Genomic DNA, 27,137 nt, shown 5'->3' with positions numbered 1-27,137 from the left:
GATGATGATAATATTGAGAAGTTATCGTGATAATATTGAGAAGATATCATGTTTAATGATAGATTTTAACCGTTTTGAAGATAAATATCATTTCCATTTTTACCCTTTTTAATTTTAAATTTTTTGAATCTTGTTTTAATTTAATTTTAATTTAATTTTAATTTTATCTTTATCACAATATATGGTTATTAAGTTGTTCTCGCGTTTTCGTAAATCACATGGGTTCTCGTTTGAACCCTTCCCTATATATATGTGTGTGTGTGTGTGTGTGTGTGTATATATGGTTTAAAAGGTTTTTGAATTCAAATATTTCATTTAGATAGTTTTTACATCTTTTTAGTTGATGTAATTAAAATTATATTATTCGTGCAGTTTAATGAGCTTAATGGCATGGATGACTTATTTCCTTACTACACAAAGGCTAAATGCTTGAGCTTGAGAAGTTTATGGTCTAGTGGGTCAGTAAAACTCATTAGGATAAACGGTATTGTTGAACCAAACAACAAGAGTGATTTTGTATGGCTTAGTTGGTAAGCTATTAAGTTCAAATGCCTATATGGAATAAATTGAGACCCTCATTTGTTTCCATTAAGCCACTTCAAACAAATTATTACCATAAATTCCCCGAAAACAATTCAACCCTTTTTCTTTGCCTCCTTCAAACCCGTCGGTCTTCCATCCCTCGGAGAAACGAGTTTATCGATACAAACGACTTAACTAACACGATTTAATGGAAAAAAGTAAACAACCCTAAGATATGTTAGAAAATATATGATACTTATATATGATAAAACTTACTCTGACATTTAATGATTATGAACCCTCTATTTTTAAAGATTGAGTTCTACTGGTGATCCTGTATTACTCGATGAAAGTAAAATGATGTCATATTATTCTAAACATTATCTTAATTTATATTTTTATGTAATTTAAACTCTATATAACCAACTTGTAAATATCATAACAGTCTTGGACTTGAGATCGTTAGGACCTAATTTAAAAAATGACAAAAAATGAGAATGAATTTTCATTCTTCTCGGTTTAACCAGGAATAAATATTTGGGCTTTTGGAGGAATGTGTCTGTTATATTATATAAAATCCAACAGTTTTTTTGTTATTTTCATTTTCATTGATTATTACTTAATACCTCTAACAAAATACCCCCTTAATGTTTTTTATTGTTCCAATAGAATCTTTTTTTAAATAAGGAAAGAAGGAAAAAATTAAAATTCGGATGAGTAAAAAATTAAATTAATATTATTTTTACTTATTTTGGATAAGAGAGAAAAAAATATGAAATTATCTTTTATAAATTTTTTGTTAAAAAATCAAATAAACTGAATATTTTAATAAAATAATTAATATTATAATTGATAAAATAGATAATTTCTTTTTAATTATATATATATATATATATATATATATATATATTGAGATTTTGAGTTTTTTATTTTAAATTATAAAACTGTTATATATATCAAGAATAGTTCTAATTTAAACCATAAAAGGAGCAAACTTTAAATGGTGACATAAGGGTGCATTTGGTGCGCAGACAAGACATGACATGAGGTATGGCAAGTAGGGTTCACAAAATGTGGACCACGGGGCCATGAGGTCCCCGCCATTAAACCTTTTTTTTTTTTTTGACATGACATGACAGCTGTTCAGCGTTTGGTAAGACATGACAGGACATGACAAAACTGGTTAAAATGACCAATTTACCCCCAGTGAGCTGTTTAGTGTTTTTTCACTAAATAATCAATATAAATGCTTACGAATACTATTTAAAAATACCAAAAAAATTCCAAAATCAATCTTAATAAAAAACTCACATTAATAAATCAAAAGAAAATGTAAACATCAAATTAGTGTTAAGGAAATGCAAAAAAGAATATAGTTAAGGAAATACAAACAGTAGCAAAATGGAGTAGATAAACCCATTACTGCTTTTGCATTTGAAAAGCAGAGGGCACTCAAATACTTCAAAATGAAATGCAAACAGTAGCTTAGGGCACTCAAATACTCAAAGGAAATGGAGTAGATAAACATCAATTTCAATGGGACTCAAATACTTCAAAAAGGAAATGCAAACAGTATGCTTAGGAACTCTCAAATACTTCAAACGAAATTTATATTTATCTATAATGGCATTAATCGAAGTGTGATACAGCAAGCTTGAATATAGTTAAGAAAATGCAAACAGTATGCTTGAATACAGTAAGCTTTCATGAATCAAWGTGCGATAACATCTTTAATGGCATTAAGATAACATCTTTCAAGAATCGAAGTGTGACAACATCTTTAATGAAGGAGAGGAGAGATCGATTACCTGATAATATGGAGAAAGGAGAAGGTCGAACGATTGGGGCTGCCGAGTTCTTCTAAACGATTGATGAAGGAGAACGATTGTGAAGGAGAACGGTTGTGAAGGAGAACGATTGTGAAGGGGAACGATTCTGTCCAGGCCACCGATTGATAATAGGCCGCCGATGATGAAGGAGACGGTGGAAGATGGAGGGGAAGAAGGGCACGGTGATGAAGGTTTTGAGAGGGTAGAAAGGTCAATTATTTCTTGTTCTAGTTAGTTCCATGGGGGAAGGGTGGATTACCGTGTCCTACCCGTGTTCTACCTTGTTCCACTTAGTCCCACATAAAACCACACCAAACATGGGACAAATGTGTTCTGTCCTGTCCTGTCCCACCATGTTCTGCCTACCAAACGCACCCTAAGGTTTGGGCCTTGGAAAGACCGGTGACAAACCCGATTCCTTATATTTGTTTGATTTTGTAAAATAAGCCTCTTTAAATGGAATATTAAATATTTAAGAATGTAACATATAAGAGTTTAACATAGTTGTTGGAGCAAACTTTTTCAAAATTTTCAAAACATAACTGTTGAAGATGCTATAAAAAATGAATGTTCATACGTTTACCATTGAAAAAACCTAAAAAAATTTGAGTCGACGTTACAGATTTGTTCATATGCATTTTCAAATTAAAATTTTCAATAGCCCATATATGAATCTTTACTTAAGGGCTATTTGACAGTTGTTGAATGATTTGACACAAAATAATTAAGTGATCAGAATGATTAAGAGACTCTAATGATACAATACAAAATGAAATATAATTGTTTGGTAATTGTTTATAATGAAATTAAGACGTTGAATGGTTAAAGAAGACATCTGATACAAAATCATTCAGAGAATTTTAGAATCATCAAAGACAAACTTTTTTTGTCAAACAAGATTCACTTGTTAACGATTTAGAACATAAAATCCGTTAATATTTTGTTATTGCATTTTCACAATATTAACATTTTTATTTAAAATTTCCATATTTATGGAATTAAAAAAATAAAATAAGCCAGGTATTCACAAGACTAGGGTTTCCAAAACCCTTAAACCTCAGATGGAGAGCGAATCACTCTTCTTGTTTCCGCCATGAACGTGATTCCTCCTTTCCTCCTTTCTGATTCCTAATTCGAGTATTGTTATTGTATATGAATTTAAGATGATTGCTCGTAGCCGTTCGTTTTCCAGGTACGTTTTGAACAATCTTCATCTACTCACATTATATTCATCAATTTCCGTGGTTAATGACAGTCATAGATTTGTTAAGCATTTGAACCGCTGTTTGGTATCGATTCCCGGAAGATTCGATTCCGTAACAACTAGTCCAAACCCTAGTATTAGAGTTCGTAGTTACTGTTCTGGGAAGAAAATTCAAGGATCCAATGAGTGGACTGAAGATATCGAGTACTTAGATGAATCTGGCAGTGTTATTTACACTGGTAAGGGTATAAGATCGATTGAGCCTGGAGTGGATGACCATATAATGGTAGGTGGCTTAAAACAGCCATTTTCGAATGCTTCTGCAGTTGCTAAGATTGTCGAGGTTGTTAAAAGGTGGAAATGGGGTCCTGAAATGGAGACTCAATTGGATAAACTCCAGTTTGTTCCAAATATGACTCATATCACTCAGGCTTTGAAGATTACCGGAGATGGTGATGCATCGTTGAGTCTGTTTAGATGGTCAAAGAGGCAATCTTGGTATTCACCTAGTGATGAATGTTACCTTGCATTGATTGATAGGTTGAACCAAAGTCGTGAATTTGAAGGGATTCAATCGGTGTTCGATGATCTTATTCGTGATTCAACGAAAGCTATGGTTCCTGAGTTCAATGCGTTTAGTAGAATTGTTCAGTATCTTGCGAAAGCTGAGAAATTGGAGGTTTCTTTCTGTTGTTTTAAAAAGATTCAAGAATCTGGGTGTAAAGTCGACACGAAAACTTACAACTCGCTTATAACTTTGTTTTTGGACAAGGGTTTGCCTTTCAAGGCGTTTGAGATATATGAGAACATGGAAGGAGCTGGTTGTTCGTTGGATGGATCAACCTACGAGTTGATGATACCTAGCCTTGCCAAATCAGGCCGGATCGATGCAGCATTGAAGCTCTTCCAACAAATGAAAGAGAAAAATCTCCAACCAGGGTTTATGATATTTGCATCACTTGTTGATTCATTGGGCAAGGCTGGGAGGTTGGATACAGCAATGAAAGTTTACATGGAAATGCAAGGCTTCGGGTTCAGACCATCTGCAACCATGTTTGTTTCCATGATCGAGTCATATGTCAAGGCGGGGAAGCTAGATACGGCTCTAAGGATTTGGGATGAGATGAAAAAAGCTCGATTTAGACCTAATTATGGGCTCTACACCATGGTTGTGGAGTCCCATGCAAAATCAGGAAAGCTCGAGACTGCAATGTCTATCTTTTCTGATATGGAAAAAGCCGGTTTCTTACCAACTCCCAGCACCTATTCCTGCTTGCTCGAAATGCATGCTGCTTCTGGTCAAGTCGATGCCGCCATGAAACTGTATAATTCAATGAGCAATGCAGGTGTAAGACCGGGCCTGACCACCTACACCGCTCTACTAACACTTTTAGCGAAAAAGAAACTTGTAGACATAGCTGCAAAGATTTTGCTCGAAATGAAGGCAATGGGATACTCTGTAGATGTGACCGCTAGCGATGTTCTTATGGTTTTCATCAAGGATGCTTCTGTTGATCTCGCTCTAAGATGGCTAAGGTTCATGGGTTCTTCAGGGATTAGAACGAACAACTTTATTGTAAGGCAGCTTTTTGAATCTTGTATGAAAAACGGGCTTTACGAGTCTGCCAAACCTCTTCTTGAAAACTATGTCGAATCTGCTGCTAAAGTTGATCTTATTCTCTACACATCGATCCTAGCCCATCTTGTAAGATGTCAAGAAGAACACAACGAACGCCATTTGATGTCAATCTTGAGTGCCACAAAGCATAAAGCACACGCCTTTATGTGTGGGCTTTTCACAGGGCCAGAACAGAGGAAGCAACCCGTTCTAGTTTTTGTCCGTGACTTCTTTCAGAGTATTGATTATGAATCCGAAGAAGGAGCTGCACGATACTTTGTGAACGTGCTCCTAAACTATCTTGTTCTAATGGGTCAGATCAATCGTGCACGTTGTGTGTGGAAAGTTTCATATGAAAACAAACTTTTCCCTAAAGCGATTGTGTTTGATCAACACATTGCTTGGTCACTTGATGTTAGAAACTTATCAGTTGGAGCAGCTCTTATAGCAGTTGTTCATACCCTCCATAGATTCAGGAAACGAATGCTGTATTATGGCGTGGTTCCTCGGCGAATCAAGTTGGTGACAGGACCGACCCTAAAGATTGTGGTTGCACAGATGCTGAGCTCAGTTGAATCACCATTTGAGGTTAGTAAGGTGGTTCTGAGGGCACCAGGTGAGTCTGTATCAGAATGGTTCAAAAAGCCAATTGTTCAGCAGTTTCTTTTGAATGAGATACCATCAAGAGGTGATATCTTGATGCATAAGCTTAATATACTATTTCCCAGTTCTGCCCCTGAGATTAGATCATTGAATCTACCTAAACCCCTTGTGGGTGGAAGGGCAATGTAGTAATAATTGTATGGTTATAGAGTTGCACATATTATATTTATTTGAAGTATTCATGTTGGTCAGGTTGTTGTTGCAGCTATTTATCGTTTTCTGAAATTACAGTTTGGCAAATATATGAAATTTTAAATATTTTGGTTAATGGATGTGGCTCTACAAAAATTGAACCATGGGCATGGTGTGAGTTTTATATATTTATACTTATTTTGGGTTGTTTGTTTGCCTTTTAATAGCTTCATTAAGAGGCGGTATCTGAATCATTAAGAGGTAAATCATGTGCGATAAAAAAATGCAACCTCTTAATGGTTCATTAGCTCCGAGCGATTTTTATAAAGGGTCTTGCTAATCCATCCAGAGCCCCTACTTTTTCCAAAATTTCCCTTAGTAATTGTCTTATTCATATATTTACTAAACAACTATATTTCATGTAACACTAATCATATAGCGTGTTAAAATGGTAATTTGTTGTTATTCAAAAATTCATTCACAATAGTTACAAAATAACCATATTTCATATTGACACTATATTGTATAGTCTCTTAGTCATTTTGTCACTTTGTATCAAACCATTCAGCAACTGTCAAACCCTTTTGTTATTTTCTAAGTGAATTACCTAAAAACTCCAAAAATTCTAAAATTATTAAAATATTTTATAAATTTATTATTTCAATGCAATTTTTATTCAATTTAATTGGTAAGAATGAATAAAAATTAATTTCTGAATTTTCTAAAATTGGAGCTTTCAATAGTCTTCTCTATTTTAGACAATAACAAAAACTTCATTTTCTCTATTTTAGAGAATTTGTTGGAGATACTCTTACAACTATGTCATAGAGTATTTGCTAATTTACGATTTAAAACCTTTTCAACAGATTCTTAAAAAAAAATAAAATCAAATTCAACGCCATTTTCCTTGCACAATCTTCAATTTCAATCCAATCTCAGTTTTTTATTTTATCATTCATGATCCAATCAAACCTAAAATATTATTTTGTAAAAATTATATATTTAATTTGTTATCATATATAATAATTATTTTTTGATTTTAAGTATAAAAAATAGATTGGACGGACTATTACATATTCTAAAACGTAATTATAATTATTAAAAAACTTACCGTACAATTGAAAATTGGTATGATGAAAACATGTCAATATTAAATTCTATTTATAGGCAATTTAAATATATGAATTTTGATATATTTTTTAATGTTTAATTTTTTTGTTAAAATCACTTTTTAATCAAATAGGTTTTGTTTTACAAAAATCAAATTCAACCAATGACATGATACCATGTGTCAATCTCATAAAAATACAAAGTAACAATCTCAATCAATCTTTTTTTCTGGGAAGCGTATAATATTTATATACAACAAATACAACAAATAATTTATACACCTTTTTCATCTTTGGTGAAGTTTGAACCCCTCACCTTTGGTGGTTTGCTAGATGAGCCGGATCAAAGGAGATTGACAATTTATTTTTATTTTTTAATATTTTTTTTCTCTTTCACAATCTGATCTGATCAGTGAAATTGCTGAGGCCTATTGGGCCAAAAAGGTTAGGCCTATTGGGCCAAAAAAAGTTAGGCCCGGCCCAACCAACAAACGAACACTTTAACAAATCCATTTTGATCCGTGATCCGACCCATCGATCCATATGCAAATAATTTCAAACTTCGATACGTTGATGGGCGGCAGAAGGGAAGGACAATTTCGTAAATCACATCTTAATTCAAAACATCACAAAGCCAACGGCAAAAAGAAGTGAAGAAGCCCCCCAAATTTTCAAATCTCTCGGATCCCTCCGTAGAATTCACGCAGATTGATTCCTAGGTTAAATTCTTGATTTCCTTTTGTTTCCTTCGATCCGATGATATTTTCTTCGTAGATGATTTGGTTGAGTTGATAAACTCAATTCTTTGTTTTTGTTTTAATTACGCGATTGACAGAATGCAGATATATTTGAAGATTTCTGACTCGAATTCATCTTTAGCGTATTTAGAGGATTGATTTTCTTATATTCTTTTCGTCTGACTGGTTACAGATGCGGAGGAGGTGAAACACAATGGTAGTTGTTAAGGTACGTTTGAAACCCTGATAAATCATCTTCTTTTACGTCTTCTAATTACTGGCTCTGAGTAGACTGAATTTTGCATTCTTTAAATCAAGGGTTTAAGCACATTCAAGGGTAGGGTTTCAGGAGGACGAGACACCAGGAAGAGTGGTATGCCAGTTTTCTCTAATTGCAACATCTTTCTTTTTTACTGTATGCAATTTGTGTTATTCTTATTAGCTCTCAAATTGCTTCAATAAACAGGTGGAGTCAGAAGTCTCAAGGTGTATGCAGAAAACGAGAAGGTTAAGAGTGATAGCAGGGGTCCTGTTGCCGCTGAAACCAAGTAAGTTTTAATTCGGTTTTCCTTCACTTGTAGGGTTCTTTTTCACCTACTGATGGGTAGTGCACTTCTTTTTTAGTTGTACTTTGTAGTTTGAAGTCCAAGGAACATAGAGTCCTGTAAGTTTTTCTCTGAACAAATGCATATTTGTTGGAACTCCTGTGGAATTAATAGGGATTCCATTAGTGGTCGGTAGTCAGTACAAAACATGTGGTTGCTTGGAATGCGATATTAAACCTAAGTAAATATGTCAAATACATAGTACAGCTTACTAGGCTATTTAATAGCAATTTTAGGACAATCAAATGTTTGATGAGTGGAGGATGTTTGTCCGAGTTATTTGAGGATGAATGAGATATCAAACAATGCACTAATGATTGAGGTATTGGTGTGGTTCTAATTAACGAGAAACTTATGCAAACTGGCTTGAGATGGCGTGGTATAGTTGAACATAGATCTTTGGACCCTTCATGAGAAGGGTAGACTTGCTTTAACAGGAAGGCAAAGCGAGCTAGGGGAAGGCCAAGGCTAACAACATGGGGGAGAAGTCACAAACGATTTGAACGAGTGGAATATATCCAAGGAATTTAATCTAGATAGGAGGCAGGGAAGCAATCTGTTCATGTTCGATAGCCTTGATTACGCTCCATTCTTGTTGATTAGGTTTTGAAATGGGAAAAGGACCGAAGCTGAAGAAAATTTAGTCACTTCATAGTTCCACAGCCTGCAAAAAATGTGCTAGCAGAAGCTTGTTTATTTCTTCCATTTTATTCTTTCTTGTATATATTAGCCACTTTTTTTTTTTTTGTAAGGGTGTCTGGGCCAAAGCCCGACTAATCCCCGGCAAATTTGGAGGCTAAACATGGCCCCACTTAAATGTCGCCAACACTCCCCTCCCAGGGGTCGAACTCGGGTTCATGACTATGCCATGCCCAAGCCTTTACCACTAGGCTGGAAGGTCTTTGACATATATTAGCCACTTTGACAGTTGACTACAGTGTTCTTGAGGATGCATGTTGATTCCTTTATAACTCTTTCAATACCCTTGTTCTTTTGTAGAAGGAAATCTATTCCAGTCAAAGCTGAAACCAGTCATGTTCATGCCAATCATCATAAGGTTAATACCACTTTTCTAATTCTTACAAAGCTTGGGTACATAGAGGTGGATGAAGAGTGTGGTCTTTTAACGCAGAGAGCATATATTATTTGGAATTAAGCCTGTATTTTTTGTAAAATTTATGAAGGTGGACGTCAACAAGTTGGAGAAGATTAATGGGAAAAACATCAACTCTGGTAAGCATTATGTAGCTTAACCTTCAGTAGAATAAGTTTTCTTGTTTGTAAAACCATTTAACAATTTCATGCTTCACTGCTCAAACTAAAGTAGGAAGGAAAGTGTTGGCGGATATCAGCAATTCCAATATTCAGAAGAATGAGACCTTTGATAGCTCCAGACCTGGGTGAGTGACATTGAGCTGCTTCCCATCTAAAAACTTATTATCTTATTGTATCGCATGCTCTTCTCGTAAGTTTTTTCTAGAGCTCAGAGTAGAGGGCAAATAGAATAGATCAGTTTTCTTCTTGAAGCATGTTGGAATCTTTGTTACTTTGCCACTTATTGAATAGTGTTTCAGAGTACAGTTACAGTTTTAGTTCAGGATGATTATCCCACTTGGGCTATCCAGAGCTTTCTCTGTAGTTATGAAAAATATGTGCTGAAGTTCTTCCAATCTTCCGTTTGCCTTGTTTTGACTAACAAATTCTCTTCGTCCAAAACATTGCAGGAAAGGTAAATTGGAAAAGATGGCATGTATACAAAGGTATGCACACCACCATGCCCATTATTATTACACACTCTTTTGTTACTCTAATTGCTTGAAAAGTTTGTGTTAGCAATCATACACATTAATTTAGTGATAAAATGCATACGGATTCATCATTGGAGTCTCCTCTCTTTCTCCCCCCTCCCTCCAGTCCTATAGAAAACCAGATACCACCACTGTAACATGCACAGAATGTGGAGGGAGGACTTCTTATTGTTTTATGGAACAGTAGCTTAATGCACTATTACATTTGACATTATCCCATCTAGAGGCACATCTCGTCAGAAACATATTTTTTGTTCATCCGTGGTTAGTTTTGGGCCTTTTGACCACCTCTTGTGATAAATTTCTTTCATTTATCTTCTAATTTGGTTCTTCCCTTGACTTACTGTCAGTATCATGCGAATTTGTAGGGCTTCAGTTGGTACGAGAGTCAGGACTGCAAGTTCATCAGGCAAACCATCAATGGTACTCCCAACAAACTTGAACCCCATGCCTTCTTGGCTTTTGACAGGGTTTTACATTTAGTGGTGACGGTTTCTGTGTTTTAGAATAAGTTCACAGAAAAATGATTCTACCTTTGCCAGTCATTTTAGAAACAAATCCCAGGTTCGGTGGCTAACCAACCATTATCAAGCTTTCTTCTCCAAGAAGTGGGTACATTTTCTAAAAGAGGAGAGTTTAAGAGATGGTGGTAGCTTTGATATCAGTCTTTAGTCTTTACCCTCATTTTCTCCCGTCTTCCCTACTGGGTTCTTGCTTGCTTTCTTGTTGAATCAGATTTGCTTTCAGAATACCATAATGTTGAGTTGTGGAAACGGAAAAAGTGAGATATTATTCTTTATGAAATTGCACATATATACAAGTCCAGAAGTACAGGGTTTCCTTTAACTCACTATCACGGCCAACTCCCAGCTGTGTACTATATGCACACTGTATCTACCTATCTATGTTTCCTTTCTTATATCAAACCGGCTTCTGCTTAATAGGGAACACATGTGGGAAGCCAGAGTGAAGCTGTTGATGGCCGAAATACACTGAGACGAGGTAACTTTCAGTATGGAGGTTCACATATCTATCCTATCGATTAGTGTCTTATATTCTACTTCGTTCCTGAAAAGTAGTCGGTGCCAAGGATCTGAAGGTCTTCAATGGCAATCCTAGGACAAGGCTACAGGGTCAAGAAACTGTTGGTGATGCTACAAGGTAATGGTAGTCAACATAATTTTCTGCTCAACTGTGTTGATTGATTTCTTTGCCTCTCTGATTATATTGTGATTGTTAGTTGATCCTTACTTTTTCTGTTTGTTTAGGAAATCTGCTAGGATTTATAACCCGCCACAAAGGTTTGTATTTTTGCAGTGTGTCCCTAATATGCCAATGTCCTTAAATTGATGGTTCCAATTGTTTCTTTTTGGAAGGAAATCTTTACCAGTTCTAAAGCACGTCGACAAGGCGGATACATGTGATCTCAACAAAGTATGATTATATTCTGTTATGTTTTACTGTATTCTCGTATGATTATATTCTGTTACGTTTTACTGTATTCTCGTCTAGTAATTTGTATAGGTCGTCATAGCAACAAAGAATCGACCATTTCCTGCATATTAGTTAATTTTCTGTTAAATGCATCATTATCCTTTACTTGCAGGGAAGTTTGGAAAATAAAGTGAAGAGCAAAGAAAAATGTGGCTTTTCTGGTTAGTGATTTAGCTTTCGGTGAAGTGAGTCATTCACGGTATCATTTTGATAATGTTGACATATTAACCCGTCAACTATTTTCGTTCTTGACTTTTCAGTTAAACCTAAAGTGGGCACGAAAGTTGTACCGCAAGTAAGCAATGCCAGGGACTACCGTTGGAAGAATAGGGTTAGCGATGGATATATAAAAATGTGAGTACACCATGTAAAAATCTAGTGTTACTAGTCATAAACCCTTTTCATTTCAGGTTACTAGTTTGCATGCAGTGTGAATTTCTTTTGAAATAATTTTGTTGCATTAAAAGACATTTTGGCCTTCACCCTTGTTCGCAACCTAGTTCAAATACACTGGTTAAGGCTCAGGGGATGTAGTGGAAACCTCATCTTCCCCGGGTTCAAATACAGGCGCTGCCAAAGCCCATGTAGCCATGGATGCGATGACTCCAGGCAATTTGTGGTTACCCGAAAAACCATGTCTACTAGTTTGCATGCAGCCATGCAGTATGAATTACAAATTCTTCACCAAGTTAAATCTATATTATCAATCTGCTTCTAGGGTGTCAGAAGGTCATCAGCCAACAGGGGATGCACATAGATTGTCTAGGAGATCAATGAAGGTATGTTTACAGTTCTATTTCTTTGTTAAGATCATCAATGAACTCAATTCACCATTTTGTAGTTAGCTCTTCATTTCTAAACTTCAATCACTGAATTAGTGAGTTTGTGTACTCAAAACATTGTATGTCCTTTTCGCCTACCAGCCAACTGTGAAAACTACAATTGGTATTCCCCGAGCTCAAAGGGTATCAAAAAGCACCTCTGTTTCTAGCAAATCAACATTCGCAGCTTCTGTTTCATCTAGGAGGAAGGAGGTGGCATCAAGGTCGTCGTTTTCTAAACATACTGAAGCTGTAACTTGTGAGAAACCTGCAGAAGGTGTTCCATCTGCTTGCAACAGCAACTTAGACGCGAGTACATCAAACGTCGCTGCCAAAAGGAAATCTGGTCGTCGAAAATCCTACACATCTTTGCTAATCGCGAGATCAACGGTGGATAAAATTTAATTTTTGTTGTCTCCATTAAATATAATTATTTGATGATTTAAATGATGACAAAGTACACTGGGCTGCAGCTGTTAAAGGAAAATGACAATGTCACCAAGCAGGAGATCCTACCCAATATCTATGATGAATGCAATCACCTTGAAGTTGCTGAATATATTGATGAGATCTATCAGCATTATTGGGTTACAGAAGTAAGTCTATACCATGCTTTCTTGCTATTTTTTTGTATTATTTACATCCATTCTGAATGCACCACATCACTTTATTGCAATCAAACTCAATGTGCGCCATAAGTATGTCAAATGCAAATGCAGATAAATGTTCATAATATCAGAACCAGTCACTGACCCTGCTGCATGGTTTTAAAAAAATCTGAGTCTCAGGCGGCGGCTGTCATGGGTTAGTTAAGCCGTATGCCTTGAGCCACTGAGGTGGCCTTGAGGCGCCGGATGCGAGACTGAGGCGGGGGTTAGATGTTATGGTTTAGAACTTGACTTACTGATCTTACTTTCTATAAAAATAAACCCACCAAAGGGCTTTGGCCTAACGGTATGTGAGTCCTTGAACTTTTAGGAGGTCAAGGGTTCAAACCTCACCAAAGGTGAAGAGGGTGTGTGAGTTTATTTGTTCTATTTGCAGTATATAAATATTATATACTTCAAAAAAAAAAAAAAACCATTTTCTTGCTCGTCCTCCTAGTTTCATCTGTCATCTTCAACCTCTTCACTAGTCTCCCAATTTAAAGAGCATCATGTACATATATTTTAGAGTAAATTACTTTTTTCATCCCTGTGGTTTGTTAAAAATTATGATTTTCGTCCCCTATGGTTGAGAAGTTATGGTCTTCGTTCTTGTAGCTTGTAATTAATTGCTATTTTCGTCCTTATGATTTACAATTTATTGTTGTTCAGTCCCTATGCTTTATAATTCTTTACTGTTTTGATCCCTTGTACTTTTGAAGGTAGGAATTTAGTCTAAGGACAAAAATAGCAATTTCTAAACCATAAGGACGAAAATAGAAAATATTAACAAACCACAAATACAAAAATCATAATTTAACCACACGGGTGGTGCTTGACTGGTTTGAACTTGGGCTCCAAAAGTCAAAAGTGCCTGGAGGTCCCAAGTTCAAATCCAATGAGGAATAAAAATCCCTTGTAGCCACGGATGTTCAAATGCGGTGACTCCGGGCTGCCCGCAAAGCAACTGGTCGTCCTGAGATTAGTTGGTTCACATAACGGGTTGGATATCCGGATTAATGAAAAAACAAAGAAAATCATAATATATTTTGTTTCCCATTTTGAATAGTATGGTAGTTATACGTATATATATATTATTTCTTATCAGTCTCCCACTTTGTATATATTTAGTGTGTATATATATCCGCCTCGGGGCTTACGCCTTGGACCGCCTTGAGGTTACGCCTCGAGGCCCAGTTCTGCTTTTTAAAACCTTGCCTCGAGGTCCTGATTTTTTGACAATGCCGTCGCGTTGTTTTGCTATTGATGCTAGTTTGATTTATATATATGAGCTTGACGTTGTGTATCTTTAACGGGCGTGTGACTGCAGGCGCATAATCAGCCGCTAAAAAACTATATGGAGATCCAGACAGAAATCACAGCTCAAATGCGAGGCATATTGATCAATTGGCTCATAGAAGTACATCCTTTTTTTTAAGTTCCTTCAATGCAAAGTTAGAACTGGTTTTACTTATCTGGTAGTTTTAAATCTGCATCTGTTGGTTTGATGCGACAGGTACATTTGAAATTTGATTTGATGCAAGAGACACTTTATTTGATGGTCACCCTCTTGGACTGTTACTTGTCTGTTGTTACTATTAAGAAAAATGAAATGCAATTAGTTGGTCTCACCGCACTATTGCTAGCATCAAAGTATGAGGATTTCTGGCATCCAAAGGTAACTGTTTCAATAGTTTTTTAAAACAGAAAAAAGAGTCTTTGTTTTTTCATTTCATGTTTACATCATTTGTATGTTTAACAGGTTATGGAATTAATTAGCATCTCAGCAGAGGTATACACAAGAGATCAAATGCTTGGAATGGTATGTCTATTGTTTCTCTATTTTATATTGCAGCATCTAGTTTTAGGCAAGGTTTTAAAAGGTAGAATCGGGCCTTGAGGCGTTTTCCCTCAATGAGGCGAAGAGTAAACCATTAGCAAAACAGATCATTTGTATGCCTCACGCCTTACCGAACCACTCATCAAACCAAGGCTAAGCCTAGTTCAAGGTCCAAGAGGTGCTGTCGAGGGTGCGGTTTTGGGCCGCCTCAAGGCTAATGCGTCAAACGGTCTTTAAAATCACGGTTTTTAGGTACTCTTCATTTATCCATAGAAATACAACTAGATTCTTGACGTAAGAAATCACATTAGATAAGATGATATGCCACCCTTGTTAATACAAGGAACACAGATAAACTTACTAGTTGCAAGACTTTGGTGAACTCTGGTTTTGAAAACTGCTCAGAAAATGGAGCCCTAGCCAATTTATAATATATATATATATATATATATACATATATATATATATATATACATATATATATATATATATATATCTAGAGAAAGGAGGTACCTAATACCGATGTAATACAACCACAACCCAAACGTATTATCGCTCAAAAGATCTATTGAGAGTTGATACAACTCTCATAGTCTAAACTGGATTCACTTGAAACAAAAATTCTAGTGTCTATTCCTTGTAAACACTGTGACCTAGATTTGGACATTTGGTTCATCATATTAGGCTTGCACCTATCTTTCTTTCGAATATCAGGAGATGCATTGAACTTCTATTTATAATGAATCACCTCCATATGTCACCATTATTTGCTTCTATCATATCGTGGATTCACTATAGTCCCATATTTTTATTTCCTTAGGAAACGACGATTTTAAAGAAGTTAAACTTTCGTCTTAATCTTCCCACGCCCTATGTCTTTATGCTGAGATTTCTTAGAGCTGCTCAGGCAGGCAAAAAGGTATTTACAATTTCTGCTGCAATACAGTTACAAAATAGATGCAACTCAATCTTGATAAAGTAATACTAACATCCCTTTTTGAGTACCATTTTTTTCAGTTTGAGAACCTAGCATTCTTCCTGATTGAGTTGTGCTTGGTGGAGTATGATGCTTTACATTTCAAGCCATCATTGCTATGTGCATCAGCTATTTATGTTGCTAGGTGTACCCTGCACTTGACCCCACCATGGACTCCACTTCTATGCAAGCATTCTCACTATCACGAGTTTCAGATCAGGTACTCTCACTCTTCTGTGATCAAGATTTTAATGTGTTTTTGCACATATTTTGTGAGGTCTATCCATGGTCTTAAAATGTACGCCTTGAGGCGAGGAGGCCCAAAACCGCACCTGAGGCGCCGCCTCTTGGACCATGGACGAGGCTTACGCCTTCAGTAAGGCGTTGTCGAGGCGTATGCCTCAGATGATGTGTTTGATAATGGTTTTTTTGGCTTTTTTATAAGCTTTATGACAGTAGTAGTACTTCTCTTTATAGTATAAATGTCTTTTTAGAAAAACTAAAAGTCAAAGCCTAATGGCCCAATGTGTAATTTGAATATTTTAAAAGCCAAAAAGCTAATACTTTCTCCTCTTATTTAAAAAGTGTGGGTCAATCTTCCTCTTCCTCCAAGCCACTGATTTTTCACACCCTCCCAGCCTATCTCATTGTTTCACTTTTTCTTTTGTATATATACTGTACATAAATGTTTATACATATATATATATATATAGGGTTGGGTTGCGGTAAGAAGGGATGTTATTGTGAGAAGCGTAAGAAGAGATCTCCACCCTTGGATCAATCCTAATTGAATGTCAATACTAATGAGGTGCACCAAGATACACCGGATCAATTCCCTTCTAAAATGCAATTCATGAGTGGACATGAGATTAAAAGTGATCAAGCCTTAGATCTCTTCTTACTTCTCATCATAACTACCCTTCTCACACACGATCCTTCGCCTATATATATATAAATTTAGTAGAGGGAGGTTTGAGTAGAAAACCCTCAAAAAATGAAAAACTAAAAAAAACCCTCAAAAAATGAAAAACTAAAGAAAACCCTAGTAACCATTTATCTGGACGGTATGTGCATACAAGCAATTGATTTTGTGTCTTGGTTTTTAGCACGAGTGCATGTTATACACATGTGCATACCAGCTAAATTGCTTACAAATTACTTGTATGCACATGTGCATACAAGCAATTGAAGTTGTGTCTTGGTTTTTAGCACGGGTGCATACCAGATAAATTGCTTACAAATTACTTGTATGCACATATGCATACGGTTCTACTTGTATGCACATGTGTATATTGTTCATTACCAAAGTGTTCCTCAGTTTTTCATTTTTTGCGATTTTCACTTGAACGTGACCCTTGTGTGGTATATACATATTTAGGTGTATATATTTCCACTGCCTTATGCCTCATACCGCCTTTTAAAACCTTGAGTCTTACCTGAACATCAAGTTTTTAATGTGTTTTTACACTTCTATCTTAGGGATTGCGCGGAGATGATCTTGAGATTTCATCAAGCTGCAAGAACAGCAGTGCTGAAAGTAACGTATGACAAATACATGGGGGCCGATAACTGCAGAGTTGCAACTATTAGACCTCTCGACAAGCTTCCAACTCAATAGTCTTTTAACCAAGAAACCCGGTAAGATCTACTTGATTTCTAGAAACCAACACTTAGTTGGATAGCATAGCGAAACTTTCAGCAGTGAGATCATCCTCTTTTAACATCGTGGTCTCAAGTTAACTTCTTTTGAAGTATTATCGCCTTTGAATCTATCGATAGGTGATTAGAACATCAAGAATTGTGGTTGACCGAATCTGTAACAGAAGAATTGATGCATATTTGTATACATATTATATAATACATATCATATTCATCATTTCATATCCTTGCTAGCTGACCCAAGAAGTAAAACAAAAAACCCATAAACAACTCTATCTATATACACACTGCAAACATCCCTTTGCCCTCTAATCCAACAACATTATTATCTTTTGCTTACGCCTTTTTTATAGCTTTCAAGATCGTGTTGTTATATCGTATATGTAGAGTATGTGCAACAGAGTGTAAGTATATATGCATATGCATATACATAACAATATGCAAAAGAGTTTGTATAGCTAATCAATCACTCACTATGAACAAGTAGCAACTAGTTGGCAATCTTGCAAACCTGAAGAATCTTGGCTAGGATCCAACGTGTTCTTAACTGCCCGATAGAAGTCTAGCCACGAAGACGAATAGGTAGTAGAATCCACGATTCCCCAAGAGAATGTAGGGTTAGGGGTAGCAGGACAAGCAGACACCAAATCCAAAACAGATATAGCAGGTTTTAGTTGTTGTGGAAGATTGAAAGCCAAATTATCGACTTTATGTTCGTAAATTTTCCCATTTCGATCCAATTTGTAGCGAGAAGTGCCCTGGAATTCACCCTTGGCTTCCCAGGGTACACGAGGGATGCCTTTGAGGTTCCAACGGATTAATATTAGGTTCTCTGATGGCTGCCAAACCCGAAAAATCTCTAGGGAGATTTCTTTGAAAAGGATACGACCATGGAAACGTAATGCACTGAAGATGAGTTTGTAGTTGTGTATACCGGTGAACTTGTTTAGAGGATCAACGAAGGTGATATCGTCCCTGTAATTGCGAAATCAACCACATAACATGATTATGTAACACAACCATAGAAATCTAAATCTAAGTAATCTAGGGGTGTTTTTGGTTCATGGATTTTGAATGAATTGGAATGGATAATTCCTTTGACCGAATTCCGAATCCAATGTTTGGTTCACGAAATGAAAACAATGAATTCTTTGAATTCCGTTGAATTCCATAAATTAATGAATTCATCGTTCCATTGTATAAGGGAAGGGATTGAATTCCATTTTTTGCATCCAATTTAACCAAAACCGCCACCCTCGCCCCAACCATACTACTACTGTTATCATCACACCCCCATCTTCGCCTTCACAACCCTCACCCAACCCCTAACCCAACATTGATCACCGTACCACTACTTTCGCGGTAACAGCTGCCACCCTCACCCTGCCACCCATGCGACCCACAAACACCCCACCTGACTCCCCCACCCCACCACCATGCCACAACTGTAATCGACACAGCTACCATCCTGCGACCTCACCTACCACCAATAGCTATCACCACCGATTCTCCCCAAACAAAAATGGAGATTCCAACTTTTTCCGGGAGATTCCATTCCAATTACTATCGACCAAACACCTGATCAAATTCCATCAAATTTCATTCTAATTCCTACCGACCAAACACCTAATCAAACTCCATCGAATTCCATTCCAGTTCTTTCAAACGATGTATTCCAATTCCATCAAATTCCATTCTGTGAACCAAATGTCTAGGTTTCCGATCGATTAAAACATAAACATAAACATAAAAACATGTGTACCTGTAGATTTCGTAATTGAGATCCGTAGAGAAGAGGAGAGGTAGATCATGGCGGAGAGTACGAACAGCTAAACCGAGATTAACGTAGAAATCCTGGCGAGGATCTCGCGGCGGAGAAACACGAACACGAACCGGTGGTAATTCAACGGATGATTGTAGAGGGAGGTGGGAGGAATGGTGGTGGTTATGGTGAATTGCAGAATTAGATGAAGATTTATGGAAGGAATAGGATTGATGATGAAGATGAAGTCGAGTAAAAGATGGAGGAGAGAGATTGGGGATTACAGTAAAAGCCATGATCGATGGGCGAAAAAATTAGGGTTTATAGTTTAAACCTAATCCAATCGAGTTTGATGATATGAAGATGGGGTTGAAGATGTTCTTCAAGAATGTGTGCGTGTGTTCATCATCTTCACGTAAATGGAGACGCGTGTGTTTGTGTTTTTTTCTAAAGGATTTTGTGGTTTTTGTTTTTATAATATTCGGATCCAATATTTATATCCTTTTACGTAAAATAATTGAATCACTCAAATTTATACTTTTTAAAAATAATTTTTTTTATTTTAAAAATTATAATATTATTTAAAATAATATTTCTCTTTCATTATAATTATTTCATTCTTGGGTGATCTATAAATTTGGAGTTTTTTAGATTATCTTTCTCTTATTTTCTCTATCGTGTATTAAGAGCAATTCTAACAGATTCTCTAAAGTAGAAAAAATAGAAATTTTGTTGTAACAAATTCTCTAAATGTATAGAGAAAATAAAAAAAATCGAAGTATAAAATATTCTCTAGCGCAAAATGCAAAAACTTAATCATGTATTTCTTGATTGATATGACAATAGAAGTATAAACGAAAACACCAAACATTTATCGTAAGTGTCTAAAAGAATTACAGATATAATCGTCATTATTCACTATCAGTTTTATCCTCTCTTTTTTAACTGAGGTGTAAGAAATAATGTTTATATAACTTCAAACTTTTCCTTTATGTTCAGGTGTATGTGTGAACTCAAAATCGATATGAACAAATGCTCTTTCGACTTCAACCAATTGCTCCAGCTTTACTTGCAACATTTCTCCGATGTTATGTGCCTCAATGAGCACCATATCCTCTCGCAACACAATATCTACCTCCACAAAATAATGATTCCCAAACGTGTAGGCTCTCACTGTATCGATGTGTTTTATTTCTTCATGATGATTCCATACCAAATATGTCAATTTCGCCAAGAATTCTGGTGGAGCAGTTCTCCCTATTAACGACCATACATTCTCTATAACAGTCTTTGCCCATGTATTTATTGTATATAACGCTATCTACAAGATCAGATGGAAACACAGACGTGTTTAGTAACTTGTTTTAAATCCATAACTTTTAGCAAGTTTAAGAACGTCACCTCCATATAAAAGAATGCTTGCTAAATTTGTCATGGAGATAATGCTCTTAATAGAAGTCTCATTTAATAAAGGTCGATAAGTGTTTGATTTAATTAAAATCTCATTTAATGCTATACCTAAATGAGCTCTCGTAACATGGTAATTAATTGAGCAATTCATAAATGATGAGATATTGATCGTGTGTACTCACAATTATAGCTCCAACGGGATCAATCCACCAACGGTAATGTATGGCTAAGATTGTTGCAGCTAATCCAACAGAATTGGTGATGACATCGAAGAAATGATCTTGAGCGTACGCTCTCACTATTTCGTTTTCGAATCTTCGACAATACATCATGAGCATAAATTTCACTACCGTCACAGACACCATGATACCAATCACCCATTTTTCACTATCATGATCGTCGTTAGGATGAGTCTGCAATTAGTACAATTTTATTAGGGTCAAAATAAAAGCATCTCTTTCTGTTATCAGGGTTCTACCGATTGATATATTTTACTAAAATAACTTCTATTCATCTAAACCATTAAACAACTAACATTTACCTTCTGTGTTATATGATATAAATAAAAATGTTTTCATTTCTAAGAAATTTTTTAAATTAAAATAAGGTGGATGTTATTATATGCGTATCTTTTGTTGATTTTGAAACTTGTACGCTATTAAAATCTATTAGAGTTTATATCAGCTAGATTTAGGGGTCGTTTACCAAATGTTTACTTGGATAAGCGCTTACTAAGTTACATTACTTTATTGGATGAATATTGCAAGGACCAAGAAGCTTACCCGATAAGAGCGAGACAAGGACCGAGAGTCTTACTCGGTAAGTAGGGCAATGACTCTTACCATGGTCAGCTCTTACTGGGTAAATTGTTGCATATAAAGTTGTTTTGGTTAACTTTATGGGCTGTTTACTAAACACTTACCCGATAAGCGCTTACGGGTAAATTTTAACACTACCAATTACTTACCGGGTAAGACTTTAGTCCACTAAAACGGTATCGTATGCAACAATTTACCTAGTAAGCATTTATAGTTGTAAGAGTCGTCGCTCTCGCTTACCGGATAAGACTCTTGGTCCTTGTCTCGTTCTTACAAGTTAAGATTCTTAGTCCTTGTCATATTCATCTGGTAAGGTAATGTGACCTGATAAGCGCTTACCCGGGTAAGCGTTTGGTAAACGGCCCCTTTTTTATACGTTGGAACTCCCTTTTTTTTAAAGTTCTTATGGAGATTAATCTGGGGTTCCACATATTCTCATATGGTATTAGAAGCAAAATTTACCACTCTACGGACTCGACGCTCTATTACAATATGTGCTAAATGAATCAATAGAAAACTCAAACATTGTAAATTAATACTCTATCAAAGAGGGATCTAGAGCACGAACCTTGACAACGAGTTCTCTTGCGGACTCTAGCAATATTTGGAAACCGAGAGTCGCCATTATTGTTGCGAAAACGATTATACCCTGGACATCAACAACTATTTGAATATATTCTTTATAAGATTTGAAGGTCGTATAAATTTTTTTGTAGTCAATCCATCAATGCATAATTTACAGGTACGTGAGAGGTTCAATTAATAAGGCTAAATATCGTGAGAAGGTACGAGTGAAAAGTTTATATGTAAATCATTGAAAAAAATTATTTGAAGATTCATATGAACCCATATGAATAATCTGTAATATCCGTTCACATATGCATCTTTAAATAGATTTTTTTTCGGATTTTTACAGTGATTAACATATAAGCACTTTATTCTTGCCGTCTCATTTAGTCTTCTTATTTGAACCGACCCCTTACTCGTATAATGCATAAAAATAATATTAACATTTTCAAGGCCTTTAAACATCGATTCCTTATGTATTTAGAAAATAATATAAATGTTGAACAGTTGAAGGTCAGACGAGCTTACAACAGGTTGCATTCGATTCTTCCCAATTGGATAGTGATACTGATTCGGGTTTCTCATGGCGTTTGAAGTAAACCATAAAATAAATCCAGATAATAAATCCAAAAACGAATCTAGAGTTGATGCGATAACCGCTAACGATCCGCTTTTGATAGATGCGTAGACTTTAGCGATGAAAAGAACCAAGTTAGCGACGTTGGAAATGTAGATCGCCATTCTCTCATTTTGAGCAAGATTCTTCATTTCATCCTGTAAAGAGTGAGAAAGTCGCTTAATATGCAACATTTTTATGCCTTCAACGTATAACTCAGTTGGTAAAAAAGATAGAACAACTTTGTCTAAATAAAAGACGAACCTCACTCAGGATTCCAGGTAAACAACCTGTTTTGCTTATTGTTTCCATCTCATTATACCCTTCTAAGAGTCTTTCTTGTTTCTTGTAATATTGTTGGACTTTTCTTTGTTTTCCTGATGCAAGAAATATATACGTTAAACTTTAATAGGGTTTGGATTCACATGAGATCAACCTGTTTTTCTGAGATTCATGAGACTACAAAGTAACACTGAAACTTCACAGTAGAAAACTATTAAGGTATGAAAAACACAAAAACTTCACAGTAAAACATTGCTCAGTGTTTTGCTTTGAATGTTCAGTGTTATTTATATGGTCTCTCACGAAAACAGTTTGGTCTCACATGATCTCAAATCAGTTTCACAAACACTAGAAAAATTGTTGAATGACACACAAAGAGCCTTTCGAACGAACTCAAATTTTGGTGTTCCACTAGATTCTCCACAACTTTTTTTCAAAATGAAAAAAGTATGAGGGTATTTCCGGTAGCTAGTCTATTTTAGCAATTCCAATATTATTTATATTATTAAAATATTTCATAAATTCATGATTCCATAACATTTTAAAAGAAAAACTTTATAAAAAATTATAACACATTCAATATCATCGGTGAAAACAATTGAAATAATAAGTTTTAGAGATTTCTCCTTGGCGACTTCTAGGTTCATTCTCTATTTAAAAGTTATACTTTCATACCTGTTAGAGATGTTCTGATAGAATTGATTGCAATTATTTTCAAAGTTGATTTCTAATTATCTGTTTTGAAGAAAATATTGAAAAATCTAGTAGAGATGTTTTAGTAGCTACCCATATTTTTTTCCATGTTGAAATTTGATTTCTCATTGGATATATAAAATAATTTTAATAAAGAAATTTTAATAAGAATTAATAGTTTGTTCAAAGACTAATTTGGTCGTATTGCTAATTAAGATGCCTTTTACTAAACAATGAATGTTTGTCACTTTAACTTATCGGATGAACATGATAAGGATTGAAAATCTTACCCAGTAAGAGCAAGAGAAAAACCCGAGAGTCTTACGCTGTAAATAAAAGCAACAACTCATACCCGGTAAACGTTTACAGGATAAAAATGTTGCATATGATGTCGTTTAATAAACTAAAATCTTACCCGATAAGTAAAATGAAAGTGTGACTATTACGAATAGGCGTTTACCGGGTAAACATTTAGTTAATTGACCTCTGTGTATTAACTTCATGAACCATGAGCATAGATCTAAATTATTCTATGTATTTTATCATCAGTAAACAAAAATTGTATCAAACCATAAACAAAATCAAGTGCAATAAAATGTTTGCAATTGTTAGAAGGAAGTATAGGTTATAAACCTGTTTATTTTCTAGAATCGATGAATCACACATTTGCGTCCATATAAACAAATTTGAATTTATGAAAGGGGAAAACCACCATTCATGTATATATAAAAAGAAGAAATAGCGTGGATGCAATTACTTGGAGCAAGGAGGAACAGTCGGCGGAGAGTGGAAGCTTTATCGTCGATGGTGGAGGAGGATTCTGGTAATCGGAAATTGCTGATATCGAGTTTCCACGAAAGAGAATCATTTAATTTACCGGCAGAAGGAGATCGATACTGATCCGTGTAAGAATCACCGACGGTAGTCTGATCAGTAGCACCACAACCAACACCATCGCCACCGCAATGCTCCTGATCATCCATGGATCGATCCGGCAAAATCAAAAGCACAATCTAGGTGTAGGTAGGTGACGATAGATATATGGTGATTGAAGCACCACCACTACGGCAATATCAACAAGAGCAAGAGCAAGAGTACACAGGCGATTTGATTTAGGGAGAATGATACATACTCCGTGTAACCTCCATTGCTGCTATATATAAACAAGGCCAGTCTAGGGAATAGTGGAGACCTTGGATTGGACCCCACCATTTATAATAACCTTCCGATAAAACATGAATGGAGTTTGCTCCCAATCCGCTTCTTTATCTTGTAATTAATTCATAGCTTTATAACGTCCGTTTATTAGCGGTGTTTGGGATTGCTTATAAAAATAATTTATTGATTTATTTCGGTGTGACACCAGTAATAAGCACTTTTGAGTGTTAGGATAAACAACTTATATCGGTGCCAAATTGATAATAAGAAGTTTTTAAAGAAGTTAAACCCTTCTGACTTATAATAAATTGATAAGTGTTTTTGTAGAAAATCATAAGTTGTTTCAAATAAGCAATCTCAAACACCCCTTAAATACATATCGGGTAAGTATTTACCGGATGTCCCTTACTTTATTGTGTGAACATGGCAAGGCCAAAAATCTCACTCGGTAAGAAGTGACATAAGAACCGGGAGTTTTATCCCCTATGTGAGAAAAAAAACTCTTACTCGGTAAGCGCTTACTGGGTAAATATGGTTACCAACTATCAATTTTGATGGCCGAGAATATTGCGGGTTAAGTATATAAGAGGTGACTCTGGATGAGCATGTAATGATCGAGAATCTCATCCGTAAGAGGCATTCTAAGGACTGATAATCTTACTCGATTAACGTTTACAGAGTAAGAAGCCGTTTACCAAATGTTTACCCAGGTAAGTGTTTACCAAGTCACATTACTTTATCGGATAAATTTGGTAATGACCAAGAATCTTACCAAATACAAGAAAGAGACAATGACCAAATGTTTTATCCGATAAGTAAGGACGACGACTCTTACCACGGTGAACACTTATTGGATCAATTCTGCAAACGATGTCATTTTGGTGGACTAAAATACTTTAATTACGCAGTAAATAAACGATAATGTTATTTCTTACCACTAAACGTTTATGGGGTAAGTGTTTGGTAAACGACACCTACGAGGTGTTTACCAACAATCTACTATGATGACCGGTAAGGGTCGGCAAATGGCCACTTATTTTTCATTAAAATGCAAAATAATCAGTTTTATAATACAACTATTACCTACATTGTTATGTACCACAAAATCTTGTATATTGTTTTAATCACGTTCAAATACATAATACTTATATGAAAATAGAAATAAAGTATTGTTTATGTTGTTGCAATTTATCCTTAAGATCGATTATTGAAACCTTAACTATATAGGTGGAGGTTCAAACGAGAACACCATCATTTTACAATAATGCGAAAACACCCTTATCACATGTGATAATACACGTGAGGGGACCTTGTGATGTGCGGACGAAGTGTTCTACGACTTAGCTCATGCCAAAGGTTGTCTGCGTCTATGATTTAGCATCATATGTGATGGTCTTGATAAATTATAATATCATATCAACAACAACCTTATCACATGTGATAATACATGTGAGGGGAATTAGTGGTGTAAGGGCGACTTAGCCCGCAACCAAGATCGCATCGAAATTGTCCACGTATCTGATTTAGTATCACATGTGTATCTTATGTGATAGAATAATAATATCGCATGTGATTGTCTATAGGGTGTTCTTGTAAAATGAAGGTGTTCTCGTTTATATATATATATATATAGAGAGAGAGAGAGAGAGAGAGAGAGTTGGGATCGCGTGAGACCAGTCTGTTTTCGTGAGACTAGTCTGTTTTCGTGAGACTCGTAAAACCATTTTTTTGCACTTGGAACTTCACAGCAAAATACTGTAAAAGTAAAAAAAAATCTGAACCTTCACAACAAAAAGATTGTGAAGACCTTCACAGTATTTTGCTGTGAAGTTCTAAATGTAAAAAAATGGTCTTACGAGTCTCACAAAACCATACCGGTATCATATAATCACAAATATATATATATATATATATATATAGATGAGCGATCAAATGAAAACCACTCCAATTTGTAAAAACTACTCTCATCCATCGTTAATCTATGAAATTTTTTCATGAAATTGTTAATCTTGTGAAATTGTTTCATATAATACTTTTTTTGATGAAGTTGTTTCATATGTGGTTATAAAATTGTTTCATATACTACTTAATGAAATTTTAATGAAACTGTTTCATGTATTTCTCTAAAATTAAAATAATGAAGATGATAATATCCATGATTAACACCCTC

General features: G+C 35.5%; 4 protein-coding genes across 4 annotated transcripts; 2 read left to right on the top strand and 2 right to left on the bottom strand.

Annotated features, from left to right (window-relative positions):
- The first annotated feature begins 3,408 nt into the window (after positions 1–3,408).
- LOC112505640 (pentatricopeptide repeat-containing protein At1g79490, mitochondrial) lies at positions 3,409–6,027 on the top strand. Its single transcript, XM_025109525.1, has one exon. The coding sequence runs from the start codon at positions 3,515–3,517 to the stop codon at positions 5,963–5,965; it is 2,451 nt and encodes an 816-aa protein (XP_024965293.1). The 5' UTR covers positions 3,409–3,514; the 3' UTR covers positions 5,966–6,027.
- A 2,001-nt stretch (positions 6,028–8,028) lies between these two features.
- On the top strand, positions 8,029–17,907 carry LOC112506401 (putative cyclin-B3-1). Its single transcript, XM_025110405.1, has 23 exons — positions 8,029–8,043; positions 8,133–8,187; positions 8,281–8,362; positions 9,419–9,476; positions 9,604–9,652; positions 9,747–9,819; positions 10,596–10,650; positions 11,172–11,229; positions 11,307–11,388; positions 11,496–11,528; positions 11,604–11,661; positions 11,834–11,882; positions 11,982–12,075; positions 12,289–12,384; positions 12,440–12,500; positions 12,645–12,932; positions 13,016–13,138; positions 14,517–14,606; positions 14,703–14,864; positions 14,949–15,008; positions 15,847–15,945; positions 16,044–16,222; positions 17,482–17,907. Exons 1-23 carry the CDS (start codon positions 8,029–8,031, stop codon positions 17,618–17,620), a joined length of 2,058 nt encoding a protein of 685 aa, XP_024966173.1. The 3' UTR covers positions 17,621–17,907.
- Positions 17,908–18,066: 159 nt separating this feature from the next.
- On the bottom strand, positions 18,067–19,858 carry LOC112507028. Its single transcript, XM_025111417.1, has 2 exons — positions 19,424–19,858; positions 18,067–18,636 (listed from the first exon to the last, which is right to left on the bottom strand). Exons 1-2 carry the CDS (start codon positions 19,717–19,719, stop codon positions 18,135–18,137), a joined length of 798 nt encoding a protein of 265 aa, XP_024967185.1. The 5' UTR covers positions 19,720–19,858; the 3' UTR covers positions 18,067–18,134.
- Positions 19,859–20,254: 396 nt separating this feature from the next.
- Positions 20,255–24,948, bottom strand: LOC112506985 (metal tolerance protein 9-like). Its single transcript, XM_025111356.1, has 6 exons — positions 24,567–24,948; positions 23,099–23,211; positions 22,747–22,992; positions 22,220–22,300; positions 21,016–21,246; positions 20,255–20,744 (listed from the first exon to the last, which is right to left on the bottom strand). Exons 1-6 carry the CDS (start codon positions 24,790–24,792, stop codon positions 20,400–20,402), a joined length of 1,242 nt encoding a protein of 413 aa, XP_024967124.1. The 5' UTR covers positions 24,793–24,948; the 3' UTR covers positions 20,255–20,399.
- Between the last annotated feature and the right edge of the window lie 2,189 nt (positions 24,949–27,137).

Source organism: Cynara cardunculus (genome assembly GCF_001531365.2).
Source record: "Cynara cardunculus var. scolymus isolate 2C chromosome LG 2, CcrdV1, whole genome shotgun sequence".
Lineage (NCBI taxonomy): Eukaryota > Viridiplantae > Streptophyta > Magnoliopsida > Asterales > Asteraceae > Cynara > Cynara cardunculus.
This window is presented reverse-complemented; position numbering and strand designations above follow the sequence as displayed.

Coding starts and splice junctions, on each gene's coding strand:
- LOC112505640 (XM_025109525.1), top strand. CDS start 3,515: ATGATTGCTCGTAGCCGTTCGTTTTCCAGGTACGTTTTGAACAATCTT.
- LOC112506985 (XM_025111356.1), bottom strand. CDS start 24,792: ATGGATGATCAGGAGCATTGCGGTGGCGATGGTGTTGGTTGTGGTGCT. Junction 22,301..22,746: donor AGAATCGAATGCAACCTGTT/GTAAGCTCGTCT, acceptor GTTGATGTCCAG/GGTATAATCGTTTTCGCAAC. Junction 20,745..21,015: donor ATCCCGTTGGAGCTATAATT/GTGAGTACACAC, acceptor CTGATCTTGTAG/ATAGCGTTATATACAATAAA.
- LOC112507028 (XM_025111417.1), bottom strand. CDS start 19,719: ATGGCTTTTACTGTAATCCCCAATCTCTCTCCTCCATCTTTTACTCGA. Junction 18,637..19,423: donor CTCAATTACGAAATCTACAG/GTACACATGTTT, acceptor TCGCAATTACAG/GGACGATATCACCTTCGTTG.
- LOC112506401 (XM_025110405.1), top strand. Junction 11,883..11,981: donor AGAAAAATGTGGCTTTTCTG/GTTAGTGATTTA, acceptor TTGACTTTTCAG/TTAAACCTAAAGTGGGCACG. Junction 15,009..15,846: donor GAGATCAAATGCTTGGAATG/GTATGTCTATTG, acceptor TTATTTCCTTAG/GAAACGACGATTTTAAAGAA.